The following is a 21,005-nucleotide window of genomic DNA, read 5'->3' as shown; positions in this document are numbered from 1 at the left end:
GCCCTCTGTTTAAACGCCAAAGCTGAATGCAGAGACCACCAGGTACGGACTCTTTGGTCAAACCTAGATAGAGCTGCAACTGGAAGAGAGATCAAGGACTCAGGTTCAAGGAGTTTGAGAGTTTCTGAAGAGGAGCACCGTTCTTTCTTTCTCCCTCCCCTGCGCTCCAATTTATAAGGTGATCCGTTAAAGGTGGAAAATGTGAGGTTTTTACAGCTCATGGTATCCCTCTGCAACCTTTTTTCTCTTTTGCCCTGTCTTGTGGCATAGTTTTTTTTTTGCTTGTCTTTTCATGCTTGATTTGTTCTTCGTCGTCGTTCTTGTTGTCGTTTTAGGGTTTCGTTTCCATTTTTCATGACACATGAAAAGCTGTTGCTTCTCTTCTGCTGTGTTCATCTCTGTGATTTTGGTTATTCGCTTGTTTAATCTGAGTTATGTTGATGCACAATGTATTAGAATTAAGTTCTATCTTTTTACTTTTTTTTTTGGCATCAGTAAACTTCGGTAGAGCGACAAAATATCCATTACGGGGATTTAGTTTATTGGATGAAATCATGTCAACTTGTCTCTCGTAATCCTTAGTAGTGAAATTTGGGCATTTATTCAATCAAGTTTGCCTCGTTATTATTGTGATGGACGATTTCACGTCTTGGTGAAGACTGCAAACAATTTCCAGGTGTATGCTGAGATGGATGACTAGAAAGGGTAGGATCAGAAATTCTATAAAACTGTTAACTGTCCAGTTATGCTCCACGGAGAGTGTTGGGCAGTCAATAAACAGCATCTGCACAAAATGGATGTGGCAAAAATGCTTATACTTGAGAGAATGAGTGGAAAAGCTAGAAAGGATAGGATCAGTAATGAATTCATTGGAAAGAACGTAGGAGTATCTTCAATAGGTGATAAAATGGGAGAGAGTAGAATGCATGGAAGACCATGAAAAGCACGTTTAAGAAGAAGTCATCTGTTGCAATTTGAAGGAACTATAAGGGCTAGGGGGGAGGCCGAAAAAGGACATGTGTTTGGGATAAACAGAACGGAATGGCAAAATAGGTTCGTGTAGCTGACCCTATATGTTTGGGATAAGTCTTGGGTCAGAACTGTAGTCATTCAAAGGAACCTAAGAGCCAATAGGTGATAAAATGAAAGAATTTAGACTAAGATGGTTTGGTCACTTGCAGACCACCTGCACCGCTACACCGCTTGTAAGAAGTGTTCAGTTACATGAAAAGCACGTTTAAGAAGAAGTCATCTGTTGCAATTTGAAGGAACTATAAGGGCTAGGGGGAGGCCGAAAAAGGACATGTGTTTGGGATAAACAGAACGGAATGGCAAAATAGGTTCGTGTAGCTGACCCCATATGTTTGGGATAAGTCTTGGGTCAGAAATGTAGTCATTCAAAGGAACCTAGGAGCCAATAGGTGCTAAAATGAAAGAATTTAGACTAAGATGGTTTCGTCACTTGCAGACCACCTGCACCGCAACACCGCTTGTAAGAAATGTTCAGTTACAAGTTGAAGGGGCTAGAAGGGCTAGGGGCAGACCAAAAGGGACAAGGGTTGAGGTGGTAAGAAATGATTTAAGTGCTCATGGTTTAACAATAGTTATGGCATTAAACAGAATGGAATGCTGAAACAGGATTCATGTAGCTGACCCCATATAGTTCGGGATAAGGTTCAGATGATGATGATGATGACTGATTTTATTCTTCACAAAAGATGGGTTGACACTCTAGTCACTAGGTGGCTTTCTGGTTCAATATCTCTTAAAGCTTTTGAATTTCTGAAACTTGAAAGTGATGCCGATCAGGGGGAAGTTTAACCTTGATCATCTGCTTTTTCCTATCATATTGCTTTGATCTCAAAGTTGATACTTAGGAGTAGTAAAATGGAAATATTTTTTACCATAGGCCTTGAGAGAGAAAGTTTAATGGAATCATATTTGTTGATGGCTTACCAGTGAAGCTGAAAGAATGCCTTTTTTCAGTGGAATCATATTTGTTGGATTCTTTTAAGCATAAAAGCTATTATCCAATGCTGGTCCCAGATATCCAGGGTACTGGATACAGATCTAAACTCTGGAATTTTAACATGAAATGGCCACTAAGGGAGCAGAATGGAAGGGGTCGTGGTTATGTGCAAATTTGACAGTTATGATTAGCAAAGTCGACTTGATTTCTTTGTTGTCCCAATTTCTAGCATATTAGGTATTGCTGAAATGTTCAAGTTGATTTGCTAAATGAATTCATTTAAAGCAGGAAGTAGAAAACAATCATGACATTTGAGTGACTATGTCAACTGACAGAAAGGATCTAAGAATCTTTTATGGAGGGAGAAGATTATTTGTGCAAACTACAAATCTCAACAACTGCTTTATTTATATCATCAGAATAGTGATGTGTTTTTTTTTTTGAATTGATAACAAAATGTAATTTATTAATGATCATTGTCAATAGTAGAAGAAAATAACATATAGAAGGGTCCAAAAGGGCGGGGCGGGGGGGGGGGGGGGGGGAACAAAGCTCTTCAAAGAAGCCAACACATGGCACAATCCTTGACAAGACATCAAAACTGAAAAAATACACCTCTGATAACAACAAAAAAGGTCAGATGAGATATGGAACTTAAGACATAAAGCAGTGGACTGATCATTTTTGAACAAAAATTCTTCTTCAGTGTTTTCCCTGCCGCAACTTCTGCTTCCTCTCTTGCCCTATAACCAACCATGTTGAGCCACTGAGTCAGAAAGGGATTTTAGTGGGGTGACTAAAATGTGCGCAAATCTTTAATACGATGCAAGATATTGTTTTTCTAAAGATAGTGGTAATTATGTAAATTTGAGCTATGAGTGGATTCTATCTCTTATCCTTGGGTTATCTATTTAGTTAGTGATATTTTTGACCAAAAATGTGTTTGATGCCAAATTATTCAAAGATACATAAAATCTGAGAATGTTTATTTTTATTATATTTTATATTATTAAATATGATTATATTTGTGAACATGCACATTTTAATATATCATACATACACTTGCATGTGAAATATGCTGGACCTTTTGTTCCATATCTTAATAACTAGTGTGAGGGCATGTGCCATGCACGTGGCAAGTAAAGGTAAAGATATAAATTAACAAAATGTTATGAAATTTAACTATTATGACTGCACCATAACCAAAGCAAATATCCAGTTTATAATAGTATAGATGTATTAAATGCATTTTTTTTATTGCATCTTGAAGCCATACACAAACTTTTCTAGTATCAAACTTATACCATTTACATATTTACTATGATTATAAGTTATCCTCAGCGCGAGGTTATATTCTTACTGGTTGAGGTTTATGCATGGGATTTAGCATGAAACTAGTTAAATGCCCAATCTTTGGAACAATATTTCAATTGAAGGGTTGAGACATGGTGTTAGCCTGTGATGCATGCCTAGCATACTGGTGTTGGGCACAATAGGTACCCAATATGACATTCTATATTGCATGGACACTTCCAAAGTATACTTCATTATGTTAACACATTTAAAAACTTTGTATATGTTATTATGTTAGAAATTAAACTTGACAAGATTTTTTTTTTTGATAGATTAAACTTGACAGGATATAAGTATTGAGAAATGACCTATAGATTCAAAGACTAAAAGCCCGAAATAAACATAGTAAATGGGATAAAATGTGACTATCCAAGATCTTACTCTTAGGAAATAAAGAGTCCTATCTCTGTTTCTCATATCTTTATTGATGTCACTACTTGATGATATCTCCTCTTTTTTTTTGTTTTAATTAAAACATGAATCAACTGTTTTGTATGTGTCTTTAGACTGGGTTATAGATTGGGTTAAAGCATTATTGCTACCTATATCTATTGTAATTCAATACTTTTCTGTTATTAATAAAAGTCTTTTTGCTGATAAAAGAAAAAGTACCGAAGCATGATTGAAAGACTATCTTATATAGGCTGATAAAAAATACTATCTTATATAGGGAGAACATATAACAAAATAATTATTGCATACAAAAGGATTATAAGAATATTAAGGGCCTTAAAAACTCATTGCATTCTTAAAATGCTTCAATGCCTTTCATTAGTTTCTTTAGGTAAAACAAATTTTAAACCCAAATTTGCCAAAGTAAAATGGTAAAAGCACACATCTGGAATGAACAGTGATAGAAGAAGAAAAAAGGAAGAAATAATGAATAACTCATTCAGGTGGATCCCTAGAATTTAATATTCTTGTGAATTCCCTACTATGATACTTTGCTTGTTGGGCTTTGTACCATGGTCTCTCTCCTTGTATGTATGGGTTTTGCTGTCGCACTGCTAACAGTCCACACTGTAATATTAGTAAAACATTCGTTGATCATTGTTTCTGATTAAAACAATAAAATCATGGGTATGTTTAGAAGATAAAGCAGTGCTGTGTTAACTGCTAAGCTTTGGGCTCACATTGTAAGCTTCAATTATAACACTGAAGAAACTTTTTTTTTTTTCTTTTTTGTTTTGTGGTAAAGTTCAGATGAATTGGTGAAGGAATTCCTATAATGTTTCCCTTGGAGACCAGTTGTGAAAATTTTCTATGGTTCTGTACTTTTTCTGAATTCTGATGCCTAGATATTTTCTATTTCTTTCTGAGGTCTGTCTTATATGTTTCTCTGTCTATGTTGAGTGTCTCTTTGATATGTGATCTCCAGACCAGTTAGTTACAAACAGATTACTTCAGTGTCTCTGGACCAAATATGGCTTCTGCTGGCATAGCCCCTTCAGCAGTCGGAAAGCCTGATGGCAATTCAATGTCTGTTGACAAACTTCCTGAGGAAATTAATGAGATGAAGATCAGAGATGATAAGGTTGTAATTGCTTTTTCCACCAAATATTTTGGAGGAACCAGTTCTATATTTTGTGATTGTTTCTACTCCTTGATGCCCCATATTCTTGCTGAACCTTTTTTTTCCCTTCGTAGGAAATGGAAGCAACTGTTGTGGATGAAAATGGGACTGAAACAGGTCACATTATTGTAACAACAATTGGTGGTAGAAATGGTCAACCCAAACAGGTATATCATGGTTGATCTTTTTGGTTAACTATTGGATTATTTGTTGTTTATTTAGGTTGCAGGGAGAAAAGTTGTTATTATAAAAAAGAATATGGGAATGGTTAAACCAATAAAGGAAACACCACCTCCTAAAACCCACTCCAAACATAACCCCGACCATCACCTCCCAAAACTCCAAGAACAAAATTTAAACAGCAAATACAAAATAACAAACCCACCGTTTACAAAACACAACCAAGCAAAAAATCTTCCAACAATTCAGGATAAGCAGTAAACTGAACCCCCAAAACCCACCCTTCAACCTTAACTATGCCTAAAAACAATCACTATCTTCTCCAACAAGCAGATTCTTCAATCACTGCCTACCACCATTTGAACCTTAAAGCTCAATTAGCTGGCTACTAAAGAAACAATTTACACCACCTCAATACCTCTCTTAAAGATTTTTTTTCCACCTTTTTGATAGGCCCCATCTCAAACACACCACCTCTCAACTCAGCAAGCACTTTGGAAACTGGGATAGTTTGATAACATTTATACCTGTTAAAGTGTTTAACTGCATTAATATTCTTCTTACTGTCTTTCACTCATTTTGAATTGTCATTAATCATCTCCAACTCCAAAACTGCATTTTTTTTTCTCAAATGTCTTGAACTCATCCCCCTTTCCAAAACCTCCTCTATCAACCACCCCACTATTTCCAGCTAAACCCATTCTGCCTTGAGCCTCCTTAAACCCTAAATTGAAACCATCCTCAGCTTGAACGTTCTTCTCTTCCTCCCAACCCCTCTCCCCCAACTCTTTAAATGTCTTTCTTGCAAATTTTGAGTTCTTCTATGCTTATCATTTCAAGATTTGAAGTCCTCGAGGGTTCAAGGCAGTACATATTGATTCTTTTTGATCAGCAGGCAGTACATGTTGATTGAACCCTCACAAATAAGAAAACTAATACAAAAGAAACTAGTATTTAACTTAAACTGAATAATTTAATTTAATAATCTCTATTTTATTATTATAATTTCAAAAAGTTAAGAATACAAAAGTATCCAAGAGCATGTGTAAAAAATATCTTGGCGATTAAGCAAGGCAACCCTCCATGAGAACCTTATTGCCTAGGCATCACCTTTACAACTATGGTATAATTTGTTGAAACCTATCATTTTATATATTTTAAAATTGTTCATGGTATAGAGTATATTCAGAAGTGTCTATGCATTATCTGGTGTCATATCCGCAAGTAGTGTCTGACACTGGTACACCAGGTATCTACAAGTATATGGGTAGTCAATGCTAGTTCAGTTGTCACTAAATGATGCCTTAGTTTCATATTATTTCACCTTAACAGGAAAATGAACGTTTGGTCTCTTTAAGATGTTGTTTCATGCTGTGGTCTGTTTGTCTATGGTAAGACTTGAGAAAACATGATTAAAGTGTAAAATGGTATGATGAGGAGACATGCTTAGCAATTAGGTTATGCCCTCAAACTAGTATGGATTTTCTTGTTCTACACATACTTGCCCCTGCACCTCCTCTCTTCCCTTGTATGATTTGTTGTTATGTGAAATTTAAGGTGTGTGCAAGTAAAATATTCTAAATATGATTTGTTCAAAGTAACAGAGATTCCTCTGCATATTATGGTTCACCCGCTCTAATGCATTTTGAATTGTTGTCAGACTATAAGTTACATGGCTGAGCGTGTTGTTGGACATGGTTCATTTGGTATTGTGTTTCAGGTGATTTATTGAATCAATCATCATATTTTGAATCCATTAAATGATAAACTATTGTTGTCTAAGTTTATGAGGCAGTTCTCTCCAGACTGAAATTTTAACATACTCTAGCTTCAATAACTTTGTTCTGCAGGCTAAGTGCCTAGAAACAGGGGAAACTGTGGCAATCAAGAAGGTTTTGCAGGATAAGAGATATAAGAACCGGGAATTGCAGACAATGCGCCTTCTTGATCACCCCAATGTGGTCTCACTAAAACATTGCTTCTTTTCGACAACAGAAAAGGATGAATTGTACCTCAATTTGGTTCTTGAATATGTACCTGAAACAGTTTATCGTGTATCAAAGCACTATAGCCGGGCAAATCAACGAATGCCTATGATATATGTCAAACTCTATACATACCAGGTCTGGAATTTTGAATACACAATTCCTCTAGTTTTGTTTGACATAATGGAAGAAGAAAATGAATTCATCGAATTATTGTTTTCTTGGCATTGATTTTTTAAAAAAGTATTTATTTCTTACTGCGACCAGAAAAACTTTGTATCAATCAATATTTGCTGCTTTGGAAGCAAACTTACCTGATGTTGATTAAAATTGTTTTTATTTATTTTTTTCCCTTCTTGTTGGTTGTTGTATTAGATTCATAGCCTTGAGCCCTTCACAATACTATGTCTCTAATCTATAAATACGTGTTATAGACACAAAACCTGCTTCCTCATGAATTGTACTTGGAACTCACAATTTGTTATATTTATTCATCCATTTTTCATCAGAAATAGATTAAAAGGAACTTCTAAGTGCAGATAAAGAGGAAGCAAAGCACACAGTACAACTTACAATACATCCAATTGAAATGATGCGTTAACCATGAGAACGCAATATCAACCTGAAGAGAATCTAGCATCAGCAGATCTTGGAATAAAATCACTCTGAATGAGCTGTTCAATTGAAAGTGTAGGATCTAGCATTTAATAAGTTTCACATTAACGTCCATTTGGACAGCATCCAGCCAACCACCAATTGAGAACTCCTCTATATGCAATCTCTCCCAGCCTAATGCAACCCAGTCTTGTGTCCTGATCCCAAAGAGAAGGGCTATAATTACTGTTCTAAGGGGACTCCTTTATTGAATCAGAGAAAACAACTCGAATTTTACTTTATCATAATATCAGTATTATCTTATCCAAGCATTTAATTTTGTTCCCCTTTCAGATTGTCCTTTGTTTTTGGTAACATTTCCTGTACTATCTTTCAATATCTTACTTCATACTTGTTTCCATAGTAAACTATTATTTTACTATACTTACCATATTATTGTTTCTATTTCATCTTTGAGAGTTTCTTTCTTGAAACAAGAAGAAAAGAAACCGGACTTGACTGGATCTCACAATCAGTTAACCATTGTTTCTGTGAAAGAATATTTTCTTAACATATATTAAAACATTAGAGTTTATTTTATGGGATTGGAATAGATATTGGTTTCCTGACAATGATGAAAAAGAAACAGTGCTGATCTGGCACACGACATTGTTGATAAACATGGCACACCTCCATTGGAACTACGAAAAAATGCCCCTTTATATAATAATAAGCATTAGTACAAGGACAATTTTTCCCTTTCAATAGTTTGGAACTAATAGCTAGGGTTGTCCCCCCCCCCATCAGAAATGGGATGTGCCTATTTCCAAACCAAAAAAACAAGAATAAACAAAAGAATTGTGGCACAGTTAATGGTTTTCTTGGTGATTCACCCTTGTTGGTACGGGCTTGGCAGGGTAGTTTCATCATTTCTGGTTTTGTGGAGTTTGTGAATATGTTAGGGTATGGTGGATTGAAATGGTAAGGTATCTATAAATAAATAAAAACAAAAATATAAAGTCATGCCTCTGTGGTTTTGCTTCTTCATATTTTTCTTCTTTCTGTTAGTACAATGATCGTTTATCATCCATACAAAAATCAGTGTAGTTACAGAAAGAAGCCGAGCGATGACATGTAACATCTTATTGTTTGCATATGGTTTCCTTCTTCATGTTCAATAATCAAATTTTCATCCAGATACCAGTCCCCCGTCTCTCTGCTGTGGTTTATTCTAATGTTCTGCCTTTTAGGTGTTATTTGTGGTGGCTAATGGTGGAATTTATTTTTGTTTTAGCTAATAAAAATGATTGTTTTTAAAAACCAACATCATGCATATTGGAAAACAGTCCCTTGTTAATTCCAAAATTTTGAAGATTTCTGCTTTTTATGGACAATGGCAGATCTGTAGGGCATTGGCATATATTCATGGGGGCATCGGAGTTTGTCACAGGGACATCAAGCCACAAAATCTATTGGTTTGTGTTAGAAGATCAAAGACCTTCTGTCTTTATGATTTAAAACTCTTCATTAACCCTGCTGCTCTTTCAGGTCAACCCTCACACACACCAGCTCAAGCTTTGTGACTTTGGAAGTGCAAAAGTGCTGGTATGTTACCATTTTTTTACATGTTGATGCATGTTCCTGTTTTTGATAACTAAGCTAAATTTTGTTTTTAAACTGAAAAGTTTCCTTGTAACTGTAATTTAATTGCGAATTCAGGAAATAGAGCAGATGTGGAATACATGTGGTTAGTGTGGCACATGGTTCAAAGTATTGATATGCGTTGTACTGTATTGTTTTTCTTTTTATCAGTGTACTGTATTGTGTTGTAGTTTATTGGTTTTTAGGGTCACGAAACACTAAATACTAGGATTTAGGACATGTAGCCATGTTCAATGTTTACTACCCTTCTCAGAGATGGCCATGCTCAACGCTTGACACCTGGAACAATTTTTATCCATCAGTATTGTTCCTTTGAATTGTGCAATGTGCAAAAATTGCATATTGCTTGTGCATGTTGATACTATGAACCATGGTGTGGCAATAGTTCTTAAAATGATCAAGGGAGCCATTGCAGGTTGTTTCTTTTATTGTATTTGGGAGGATTGTGCAACACCATCAATTGCAGTCTCTCTCTGGTATCTTCCATTTCTATGAAGGCTCTTGAAGGTGTTGCACAATACTCTTTCTCAGGAAGTGTGCCTGCCACACCAATGCAGCTTTGATTCATATCCATCACTAATGGTCGGATTTGCCCATATCTGTCAAAAAATTGTCAGATTTGTCCATCATTACATGATGTATGACCCATGACCCATCTTAAGTTCCATTTCTTTTTGTTCCCTTCTTTCTAGATGCTCGTAAATGCCAAATGCCATGTTTCCACGTAGACCTGCATTTCTTTGTCATTTTTAATGGATTCCTGTTAATGATCTCTTGGTTTCCCTCTCCATTGATAGATACCTAAGCTTCTTTCTGATCTATTTATGTAACAGGTCAAGGGCGAGCCAAACATATCATATATTTGTTCACGTTACTATCGGGCACCCGAACTCATCTTTGGGGCAACAGAATACACAACTGCAATTGACATTTGGTCAGCGGGTTGTGTCCTTGCTGAACTACTTCTTGGACAGGTCTCTGCAAGGAATTGATTTGTTTTTATTGATATGTGGCAATAATTGGGAGTACTGATCCTTCCATTGTTTTCTCTTTCTTTTCTTTCTTAATAGCCTCTCTTTCCTGGGGAGAGTGGAGTTGACCAGCTTGTTGAGATAATCAAGGTAAATTTATTCCAAGGCTTATACAATAAGGGCTCTGTTTCAATATTAATGCTCAGTTTGGAAAGAGTACAAATACAAAAGTGTACGGCCTAAAACCTTGCATATTGTATTTATAAAACCTTGTATTTGTATTGTACATATATGTATTTGTACTCTTCCCAAACTGTGCCTAAAGGGGCAGAAATGTTCATTTTCTATGTTAAAGTTGTGAAAATTTAATTAGCTCTATTTCACTATGTCAAAGTTGTGGGCAACTGAGCGTATCTTAGTTGGGTTTCAGGTGCTTGGTACTCCCACACGAGAAGAAATCAAATGTATGAATCCGAACTACACAGAGTTTAAATTTCCACAGATCAAGGCTCATCCCTGGCACAAAGTGAGCACCATGTGTCTCCATGTTAACTAGGATTTATGCATGAAAGCTTCTTGGTATTACTTACAATTGAGGTTTTACATTATTTTCATCTGTTCAGATATTCCACAAGCGCACGCCCCCAGAAGCAGTTGATCTTGTCTCAAGACTCCTTCAGTATTCTCCAAATCTACGATGCACTGCTGTGAGTGCTTCCTCTGCCCCAATACTACCTCCTTTCCATAACAAGGAGGGGGGGGGGGGTCCATTTCCTTTCTTTTTACAGTTTGTGGAATCCATTTATTTGTTTGAATGCTTTTTTATGCTATTTATACATCTTGCCAAATGGATCATTTATTTAATTTTGATGTTGCTCATATGTTCTTGAATTTGTGGGGGGATATTTTATGCAGTTGGAGGCCTGCGTTCATCCATTCTTTGATGAACTTCGTGATCCAAGCACTCGTCTTCCTAATGGGCGCCCTTTGCCTCCTCTTTTCAACTTTAAACCTCAAGGTTGCTTTCCTTCTTACTGTGCGTTCTCATTTACTCTGTTTTGACTGCCTGCTGATGTCATGTAACCTTTTATCTTTGCAGAGCTAAAAGGAGCAACTTTAGAGCTCCTTGCAAAACTGATCCCTGAACATGCTCGGAAGCAGTGCCCCTTCCTTGGTTTCTAAGCTGTAACATTACATGGTCATAGATATGAAGTTGTCAAGTGTAACATAATGAATGCCCTGCATGTAGTTTCAAGAAATACAAACTGCGCAGTTAAAATTGTTGTTTTGGGTTTCTTCCAAAACACTGTTGAAAGCTGCTTGTTTAACCATGTATTGACCTGCTTGTCATAATATTCGATCCGGAAATGACGTTGAAAAATTATGCTGGGTATCGTATCCATATTCAGCTATTGACAGGCTAAAACATTTTCCCTCTTGTTTTTCTCCCTGGTATTCTTGCTTTTGTATGGACTTGCTTGGACCTCTTCCCTGCTGTATTTTCCTACTTGTATCGACTGGTTTGGTTTCTATCCTAAGAAACAAAGATATATGAATTATCAGTAATAAATGAAGAATGCCAGAATCAATGAATTTACCCTGCTGATAATGAATGAATATGTGAAAACAGCATTTTGTCAGACAAGTTGGGATTTTATTTGGAAATTTTTTTTTTATTTAAACCAGACCACGGCTGACAGCTGATCCATAAAAAAGGAATAAAGAAAAACCCACAAAAATGATTTGATTGTGGGTGCTGTGCTGCAAAATTTTAACGCCCCTTTTTCTGACAAGTATAATCCCTAAGATGCATCGTATTCTGTTGAATAATAATATTGTAGACGCGCACCAGGAGGCAGCACGTCTGTCCTATACAATACCACCTTCATCTCCTCAAAATACCAAAATAAACCGTAATTCCCATGGAGGAACAGATAGATTGTTAGTAGCTATGGAGTTTAGACGACGATGATTCTACATTCCTTTAATGCCACATCTCCTTCCATCCTACCCTCTTCCCTTCATCCCTCACTAGGTTTGTTTGGAAGGTGCATAATTGTTCTTACCCTTAGTCCAACCATTTGTGGTTTTTATTGTCATTTAAGAAGTCATTTTTTTTGTCTGTTTCAAGTTCCAGATGACTGTTTAGGTGAATGTGAGATATCGTTTCTCTTGTAATGGTAAATGTAGGCTTTTTCTGTCTGTGGAGGAAACTCGAAGAGTTTGAGTTTGCTGCTTCAATGGATACATACACCGTTTAAAATGTGATGTATGCATAAAGAAAGTCTCTGTCTTTCTATAAAATCTACTTTTAATTAATTATCTAAAATAATTAGTAAAATCTCTTGGCAAAGGAAATAACCAATCTCTCTAAATCAATGTTATTTTACTTCTTTAGTGTACATTACATATGCTTGCTTTCTATTCATTGAATCAACGTATCATGTGTAACACCAATATCAAAATATATGCAGCTTTAGTACTGCTTTGGGCAATGGACTATTTTCACCCATGGCCCAATTCTACTCTATGAATTAGCCGACCCTATATAGTTGGGACAAGGCTTAGATGATGATGGTGATGATACAAAACTCTATGAACTACATATATATATATATATCTAGTTTGCAACCAATCTCACAGCACTATTGGTGGCTCTAGAGGTTTTAAGTCGAGGCTCAGACTCAGAGCTCGGTGTGGATAGGGTTGTTTCTACTGATGAGTGTTATAAGTTCGGTATCCTTTGTGTTGTCTGGGTGGGTCTTCTTGTCCGAGAACCGCAAGCAATCGGCAGAGGGATGCACGACTCCATATCCAAATCCAGTGGCAGAGTTGCAGTAGGTCTCAACTGTTCCGTCCTCCTTCTCCAGGTTGACATTACTCAGGACTATGTGGCTGCATGGAACTGTATCGCTGCACGCAAATTTCATAGCTTTTGCGCTCTTAGTAGTCCCACTGATGTTTCGGTACATGATTTGGCTTATTTGCACAGCCGATGTCTGATAATGCAAAGAAGAGAGCGAGGGTTTAGGGTTAGTTTAAACTTTAAACCTGCAGCAGTCATTCTTGATCATGAGCTATATATGTTTAGTGGGTGCAATTCTTAATCTTCTTATGTGTAGTCTTCAATGTCTAGTTCAGTCGATGGAATGAATACTGAAGAATCGTCATGCAAATATGCAATGCAACAACACCAAAGCTATGGGATGAAGAGTCCCAAGGCTACAACTATTAGTAGTGTACCTGATTCTGACAAGATTTTGGGGAGTCGCAGTAGAATTGATCGATGATGATGGGATTTTCAACTTCGTCCATCTGCACATTTTCAAAGCGTATTGCGCGAACGTAGCCGGATCCTCCCTGCACGGAAAATTAAAAGATAAATCATATCTCACCGAAAAAAACAAAAACAAAAATGGTCGAAACTCTTCTCTGGGTATGGACGTATTGTTTGGGGTGCCCACAAGGCTACAACTACAAAACAATTAATCCTTGCTTGTCTGTTTGTTTGGAGAAAGATTTACCTGCCAAGTCTTAATCCTGACGCCATTAGTAGTCTCCCTAAGGAGTGCAGTGTCCAAAACCACCTTCGAGACGATGCCTACGGAGTTGTCTTTGCCAAGGCTCCCTATGCTGAATGTTTATTATAACCAAAAAAAAAAAGAAGAAGAAGCTTTCAGAGCCATAAACATTAATTGCTACTCTTACTCTGCCCATATCTGTTTGCTACCACCCAAAAATCAACATACCTGATGCCGTGGCCTGGTCCGCAATAGATGTTCTTCATCTTGATAGCTGAGCTAGCATTGACGATGGAGATGCAATCATCACCTATGCATCAAAACCACAGACCCATGATATACAACTTGTAACTTGTTTAGGAGATGTAGTCTGTAGAAAGAGATCTAGAGAGAGAGAGAGAGAGAATTAAATTTCATTGTGAAACAACGTAACTGAGCTTTCAGTTATGAATGTTTCCTTTGACGGTTTAACTGCCAGTCAGATCAGATCCCATAAAATACCGTCAAAATGGGGCTCAAAATGCTCACTTGGTCAGGGCCTCGGTGATTTGAGATTAAACCGCCGGGCAGATTCGGGCTAACCCAGTTTAGTCCATTGCTTCAAGTTTTAGCCTTTAAGATATAATAAGCTTATCAACCCAGAGAAAAGAAAGAAATAAGAATGCAGCTGGGGCCGTGGGGAATGGAATAATGTATGGAAAACCTGTTCCAATTTTGCAATTTTGAATCGCAACATTAGTGGAGGCAGTGATATGGATTCCATCAGTGTTGGGACTGTTCCCTGGAGCCGAGACTAGGACGTTGGTTACTCGAACTGATGTGCAGCGAGAGATGACGAAGTGCATTTGTTGACTGTTCTGAATGGTAAGATCTTTCACCCTCACCGCCGTGCTCGAATCTATCGTTAAGGCCTGCATTCATTCAATATAATCACTGCTCCTACGTGCATTATATGTACTGTTGCTTAAAACAACTAATAAAAAAGTAATGCTATTTGAAACCATTGGCGATCGATGATGAGTGGGTGTGGGTTAATGGAAGGTAGTCCTTACTGTTGGTGCTCCTCTGCATGGCTGTCAAAAACAGATTAAAATTAAAATGGAACATCAGCAAATTAAGAAAATAGTGCTGGTTGACAGAAAAGAGATCAATATTGGAACAGAATTAATAATTAAGATGGAAGAATTTACATTTGATTTGTTTCTTTTGCAGGATGAATCCCACCATTTTCTGCCTGAGCCATCTATAACCCCACTACCTTGGAAAACCACCTTATTCAGTTTGGAGAAATCAAGCCAAATTCTTAGGTTGTTGGGGTCCCATCTCTTGGGATCATCTGGCGCTACTATTGTTCCGTCGATCTGCATTATTTAACGCTCATTCTGAAACCTCAGCTCATCACCGGTGATTAATACCCAAATTACTGAATGATTTGGTACCTGGATGATGAACTTGTCGCCACAGGGCCCTATGAATCTAGTGGCACTAACGAGATAACGTCGTCCAGCAGGCACCAAGAAAACTGATTTTGGAGTAGAGCATGCTTTATTCCATGCACTCACGAAGGCCTGAAATATTAAATATATAAAATCAATATATCGAGAACACCGAGGAAAAGTTCTTTTGTGTTTCTTGGTTTTTTTCCCTTCAATTTAATTTATAAAATCTCAATAAATAAAGAAAATTTTCACACCTGGGTATCATCAGCAACTCCATCTCCAACTGCACCAAAGCTATCTACATTAAAAAGGGTCTTGCCACCACGTTCGCTTCTCCATCCTGGGGTCTCGAGAAGTTCCTCTTCTATCTCTGTGACACCGAAATTCAAGTCTTCATCAAGTTCTCTAAGCATGGCAATGTCGTCATATATGTTATTCTCTGCAACTCCATGAGCTGCAGCTACCAGCACAAAAACAAGAAGCAACACAAGGGAAAACTTCTCCATGTTTTCTTACGTGTGTGATGACTATGTTTTTGTAGGAACTTCTGAGTTCTGATTTATATAAATCAAGGGGAAGACATGGTTTTGATTTATATACGTGACATTAGTGGTGAAAATGAAGAGTTTGGGAGGGTTGCATATGGCTTGGCTTTGAAGAAGATGAAGGTGTCTTCTTTCTTTATTCTTTATCCACATGCCTAGACTTTAAGTAGAAGGGAAAAATGTTTTGGAATATTTGGCTTTACTCTTTCACCATTGAGCTCGAAATTCACCCAAATCCCAAGCTTTTCTGGAAATTTTGATCTGATCTACGGGTACATGACTACATGCCGGCAGTTTTCCTGCTTTGCCTTGTCATATCAATGACATAAATGAAGAAATAATTGAGCCGCTTTCAGGTTCCACTCGTTTCAGTGCTGCGATGACCCATTTGCCACCCATTATCTACTTGAATGCTACGTTATGTAGCATTACATGTTTGCTCTGGCCTACCCCCATCTTACGGCAGTCCAAACAGACCATCAATGGGCCTATGGACGAATAATCTATTAGCCCAACCTTTCTGGGTTTGGATTTATTTTTTTATTATAACTTGCAGACCCAATAAACAGAATACAGAAACATGGGTTAGCATGAGTTTGTTAAGTGGGTGTTGGTCCCTTCTTAGAATTAGGCAGGCCTAGGACCATTTTTATGTACCCATGGATGGCTTGTTAATTATTAGGCTACTCAGGTCTGGAGAGAAGCCGTCTTTGTCCAAACTGCGCCAGTTATTTAAGATTGCTTCCCACAGATTGGAATCAGACCGTTTATGAAGAGAATCAACTGCTGGTACCTCTGAGAAATGTGACTTCCTATTACAGTAAAGTTGACAGGACTCGTATGGATTTCAAATTTTCAATGTTTAAAACTGTTTTTCTTGGCTCCATATCAAATCTGCGACAAGCAAATTCTGAGGGGAGGATTGGTCTTTGGCCTCTTTTCTTGTAAACAGAGTAAAAAACAAGATGCTCCCTTACGACTGATGAACTACATCTATGAACCATGCCGATGTATTAGCTTCTTTCAAGTGGAACATGAAATTTTTACACCCAAAATTTCCTTTCTCATCCCATCCCACCAAAATCTTCCCACAAACCAAAATTTCCTAACTAATTTGCCATGTATTCTACCAAAAAAAACTTGCCATGTATAAGTTCCCTGGGTCATTCAGGGAAGCCCACTTCACAACACAACTAAAGAAACCCACTCTGTTATATGTCATATGACTCATATCTTTGGTCAATGTATTCAATCCTAGCTCCTTCTTCCTTGTCTGGAACCACCAATCGTCATAAATCCAAATATTGCCCAACTCATAATTGGTTGTTCATGTATGAAAGGAACGTAACACAGTTATTGATAACGTCATAAACTTACTAATCAAAAGTTGTATCTTCTTATGTTATCAGGTAAATGCCTAAATGGGTCTTTGCTCCAAAAGAAGAAATAACAAATAAATAAATGAAATAATGAACCTCACAGGGGAGAATGGCATCAAAAGTGAGTATTTTTACAAAAAACACAAACTAGAATATAATAACAATTACAATCACATGTCAAAAGATACAGCTGAACATTATACATTAGCAAGTCCCTGCTCAGAAAACATGACCCCCCCCCCCATGTCATCTCAGTTCTCCCTAGGATTCAAAGGATTTTTACACTGTCATAAACAGAAAGCATTATCAGTTCATAGTGTCAGCAGACCATTGCAAGAGCCTCCAAGAGGGGAGGCAGCAAATTCCATCTGGGTGTCTTCATCAACTCTTGAAAATAGAGAAACATGGATGAAGACTGAAGAGAGACCTGTAGCCTCTCTGTTCAGCAAATCAAAGCGGGTGGTAGTAGATGTAATAGCACATAAACACATCTGCATCATCTGATACTGCTACATCATAACCCTTCTTACTCAAAGAACTAAGCGATGGCATCAACACAGCAAGTAGTCTTTATGCACCAAATCAATATTGCTACATCATACCCCACTCTTATATGAACAGATTCAAATCAATATTGCTCTCTTACAACTGATAACTACATTTATGAATCATGCCTATGTATTTGTATCTTACAAGTGGATATATATACCCCTTTGTTCCTTTATCATCCAGTTGAATGTGATAGTCAATTGCTTCCTATTGTGACCTGTGACTGTGAGAGAACCATTACAATAATTCTGTACTCAATAATTCTCGTTTAACCATTGCTTCCTAATTTACAGTCTTCTGTTTCATTCTTATTTCAGTAGAAGGTATTAGGTTCAGCCTGATCAGTATGATTTCTGGGCTGTGATTGACTGTACAGAATTGATAAGTATACCTGCAGCAAAATAATGTGAACCTACCGGGGTAAGTGGTTGCACATGATGTCAAGAGTAACCATGATTGATTGACTCAATAAAGCTGTAACCTGTCCCCTTTCTCATTTCACTTGTTTCCTTGTATTCTCTAATTTTCATGGACATCTCTGTATCACCAATTTCAGAATAGAAGTTCGATGCCTGCAACAACACTGCAGGATTGTCTGGGTCGAGCTCCAGCAAAGCTATTGCAGCTCTTCTTCCTACCTTCTCATTTCGGTGTACTATACAACTACGCAACAGGGAGCTCCACATTACTGAATCACCCTTAACTGGTGAGCATTTTAGCAACACTTCTGCTTCCTCTAACAAGCCTGCTCGCCCCAGAAGATCAACCATGCATGAATAGTGCCTCCTGTCTGGGTAGACGGCATGGATGGTTTCCATTGATTCAAATATTAATTGCCCTTCTCTCACCAAACCTGAGTGACTGCAACCCATTAACACAGACAAGAACGTTACAGCATCTGGCTTCAGGCCCTCCTGGATCATGGTCTCAAGCATCTTGAGGCCCTCTCTACCCATTCCGTGTCGAGCATACCCAGTAATGAGTGATGTGAAGCAGATTAGGTTTGGAGCTGGAATTTGTTTGAAAACCTGGCAAGCATGTTGGATATGACCACATTTTGAATAGGCATCAATCAAGGAGCATGAAACCACCATATCCAACTCAAATCCTGATTTTATTATGCAACAGTGCAGCAATGCGCAGCTTGTCAAACTTGCCAAGGCAGATGATGACAATGCCTTCAGTGTCGTAGAGAAAGAAACATGATCCAGTCCTACTCCTTCATCCATCATCAGTCCAAACATCTCAACCACATCCTCTATTGCACCACAGTGTAACAAAGAAGTCATCAATGAATTGCAGCATTCTAGAGTTCTCTCCGGGCTATCCTCAAACAATGCTACTGAACTTTCAATTTGGCCACATTTTCCATACATGTTGACTAGTGCAGATTGAAGATGGATGCTTACACAGTCAAAACCCAGTTTTAGAACACAACAGTGAACTTGTTCCCCAAATTGAAGAGTCTTAGACTCGATGGCTGCATTCAAGAAGGCAACAAATGAACGAATCGAAGGGTTCTTTCCCCAACATTGCATCCTAGCAAAGAATTCAAGAGCTTCATGTAAAAGACCATTATCAGCATAGACAGAAACAACTGAGTTCCATGAAAGAACATCTTCAACTGGAATAATTTCGAAGGACTTCCTTGTATCAGTCAAGCTTCCACAAGCCGAATAGAAGTCCACTAAAGCATTGGCAACAAATAAATTCGACTGTAACCATCCGCCCTTAATCACCTGACAATGCAGCTGCTTCCCTTCATCCAACAATCTCCCAACACCACAGGCATATATCAAATAGCAGAAAGTAACACCATTTGGCCTAACCCCAACATCTGATTTCATCTTCAAGTAGAATCCTAGCACCTCATATGATCGACTCAGTTGAGAGAACCCACGAAGAACCAAATTCCACGTTGCTAAACTTCTACCAGGCAATTCATCAAACAACCGCATAGCAGGGTTAAGATATGAAGCTTGCAGGTACAGATCAATCAGTGCGGACCCAACAAACAAGTTTACGTTGAACCCAAGCAAAACCACTCTGCAATGAACTTGAAGGCCTTCTCGGTAGAACCCAGCACCACTGCAAATACCCAAAACTGAAGAGCATGTGGACGAGCTTTCTCTAAGGCCTCGAGAAACCATTTCTTTGAAGAGATCAAGGGCCAACTCTGGAAACCCATAGCGAGCGTGACCAGCTATTACCAAGTTCCAGGAGACGACGTCACGGACGGACATTGCTTCAAATATCTCAACGGCTGAATGAAGACGGCCACATTTGATCAATTTATCGATCGTTCGGTTGCAGGAGAACACACCCGCGTAATAACTTCCATCCAGCTCTAATAAAGCAGAAGAGAAAGAAGCTCGGGTTGCTATTTTTGGTATAACAACGGCGACAATCGATCGGGCAAAACTTAATAGACTTCTTGTTCGCAATGGCATTGCTTGCAATTGCAAGCGCCTTCGATGGCGAGGTACCAAGGTAAAAAAAAACAAGGATATTAACTTTGTGACTTTGGGATGCGGACGGGTCGGGTGGGAGATATCGTAACATGACCCGGACCCAATATGCATAGTGCGGCTCCTTTCCAGTTTCCACTTTCCACGCAGCACTGACGCAGGTTATGAAGTATTGAAGTATGATACGTAATCCGAATTCCGAACCCAAACACCTCTCAAGTCTCAAGGCCATGGCCCATGGGCACGTCCAAGGTAAAATCGTTAGGGCCCATTTGGGATTTGGGAGAGGGCTAAGCTGAAGATGGTTCAACTGTTTTTAATCTCTCCGGTCCAACTAAGTATTCAAAGAGGCTGAAGCTTACAACCCTTCAAATGACCGACTGACAGATGATTAGGACCCTCCTGATTTTTCGCCAAATAAGTACTTAAGGTTATGTTTGGTTTGAAAGAAAAAATAGGGAAAGGTAGAAAAACCTTTACAAATCTTGTATAGGTTTTCTCACCTTTCCCTTTCTTTCCCTACATTTTCCTTCAAACCAAACATAGCCTAAAACTCCTTTATCCCAAAGTTTTAGTTTAGGATACTAATGTGTATGGTGATAGACTGATAGTGACTAGGACTAATTCTCCAATTCTAGTGGGAACTGGGAAGAACAAGCATGCGTTGGACCTTTACATATTTAGGGATGCAACTTGGATCAGGTTGGGTTGAAATTTTGTCAAATTTCAATGGGTACTAATCTTAACCTTAATCCAAGCCTGATGTGATGTAATTGAAATTCTTTTTAAGTCGGGCAACCCAATTTGCAGCCCTAAA

The 21,005-nt window shown here is 38.0% G+C and overlaps 3 protein-coding genes across 6 annotated transcripts; 1 reads left to right on the top strand and 2 right to left on the bottom strand.

Moving 5' to 3' along the window:
* SK13 (shaggy-like kinase 13) lies at window positions 1–11,713 on the top strand. 4 transcript variants are annotated; one of them, XM_010250188.3, is made up of 13 exons: window positions 1–222; window positions 4,701–4,856; window positions 4,970–5,062; window positions 6,736–6,795; window positions 6,926–7,198; window positions 9,055–9,129; window positions 9,203–9,259; window positions 10,150–10,290; window positions 10,387–10,437; window positions 10,718–10,813; window positions 10,911–10,994; window positions 11,203–11,305; window positions 11,387–11,713. In XM_010250188.3, the coding sequence occupies exons 2-13, from the start codon at window positions 4,746–4,748 to the stop codon at window positions 11,467–11,469; spliced, it is 1,227 nt and encodes a 408-aa protein (XP_010248490.1). In that variant the 5' UTR covers window positions 1–222; window positions 4,701–4,745; the 3' UTR covers window positions 11,470–11,713. The 4 variants fall into 4 exon arrangements, with proteins under 4 accessions (XP_010248490.1, XP_010248491.1, XP_088760106.1 ...); XM_010250189.3 differs by having other exon boundaries at window positions 4,676–4,856; XM_010250190.3 differs by having other exon boundaries at window positions 41–222; window positions 4,720–4,856.
* A 932-nt stretch (window positions 11,714–12,645) lies between these two features.
* Window positions 12,646–15,900, bottom strand: LOC104591399 (putative polygalacturonase At1g80170). Its single transcript, XM_019196805.2, has 9 exons — window positions 15,502–15,900; window positions 15,248–15,376; window positions 14,999–15,169; window positions 14,861–14,881; window positions 14,512–14,719; window positions 14,037–14,118; window positions 13,812–13,920; window positions 13,531–13,647; window positions 12,646–13,286 (listed from the first exon to the last, which is right to left on the bottom strand). The coding sequence occupies exons 1-9, from the start codon at window positions 15,751–15,753 to the stop codon at window positions 12,972–12,974; spliced, it is 1,404 nt and encodes a 467-aa protein (XP_019052350.1). The 5' UTR covers window positions 15,754–15,900; the 3' UTR covers window positions 12,646–12,971.
* Window positions 15,901–17,299: 1,399 nt separating this feature from the next.
* Window positions 17,300–20,213, bottom strand: LOC109114353 (PPR superfamily protein). Its single transcript, XM_019196795.2, has one exon. The coding sequence runs from the start codon at window positions 20,168–20,170 to the stop codon at window positions 18,161–18,163; it is 2,010 nt and encodes a 669-aa protein (XP_019052340.1). The 5' UTR covers window positions 20,171–20,213; the 3' UTR covers window positions 17,300–18,160.
* Window positions 20,214–21,005: the final 792 nt, after the last annotated feature.

The sequence above is a fragment of the Nelumbo nucifera genome, chromosome 4 (genome assembly GCF_055504915.1).
Source record: "Nelumbo nucifera cultivar China Antique chromosome 4, China Antique-T2T, whole genome shotgun sequence".
Taxonomy (NCBI): domain Eukaryota; kingdom Viridiplantae; phylum Streptophyta; class Magnoliopsida; order Proteales; family Nelumbonaceae; genus Nelumbo; species Nelumbo nucifera.
Note: the sequence above shows the minus strand (reverse complement) of the source record. Positions and strands in the feature narration are given on the sequence as shown.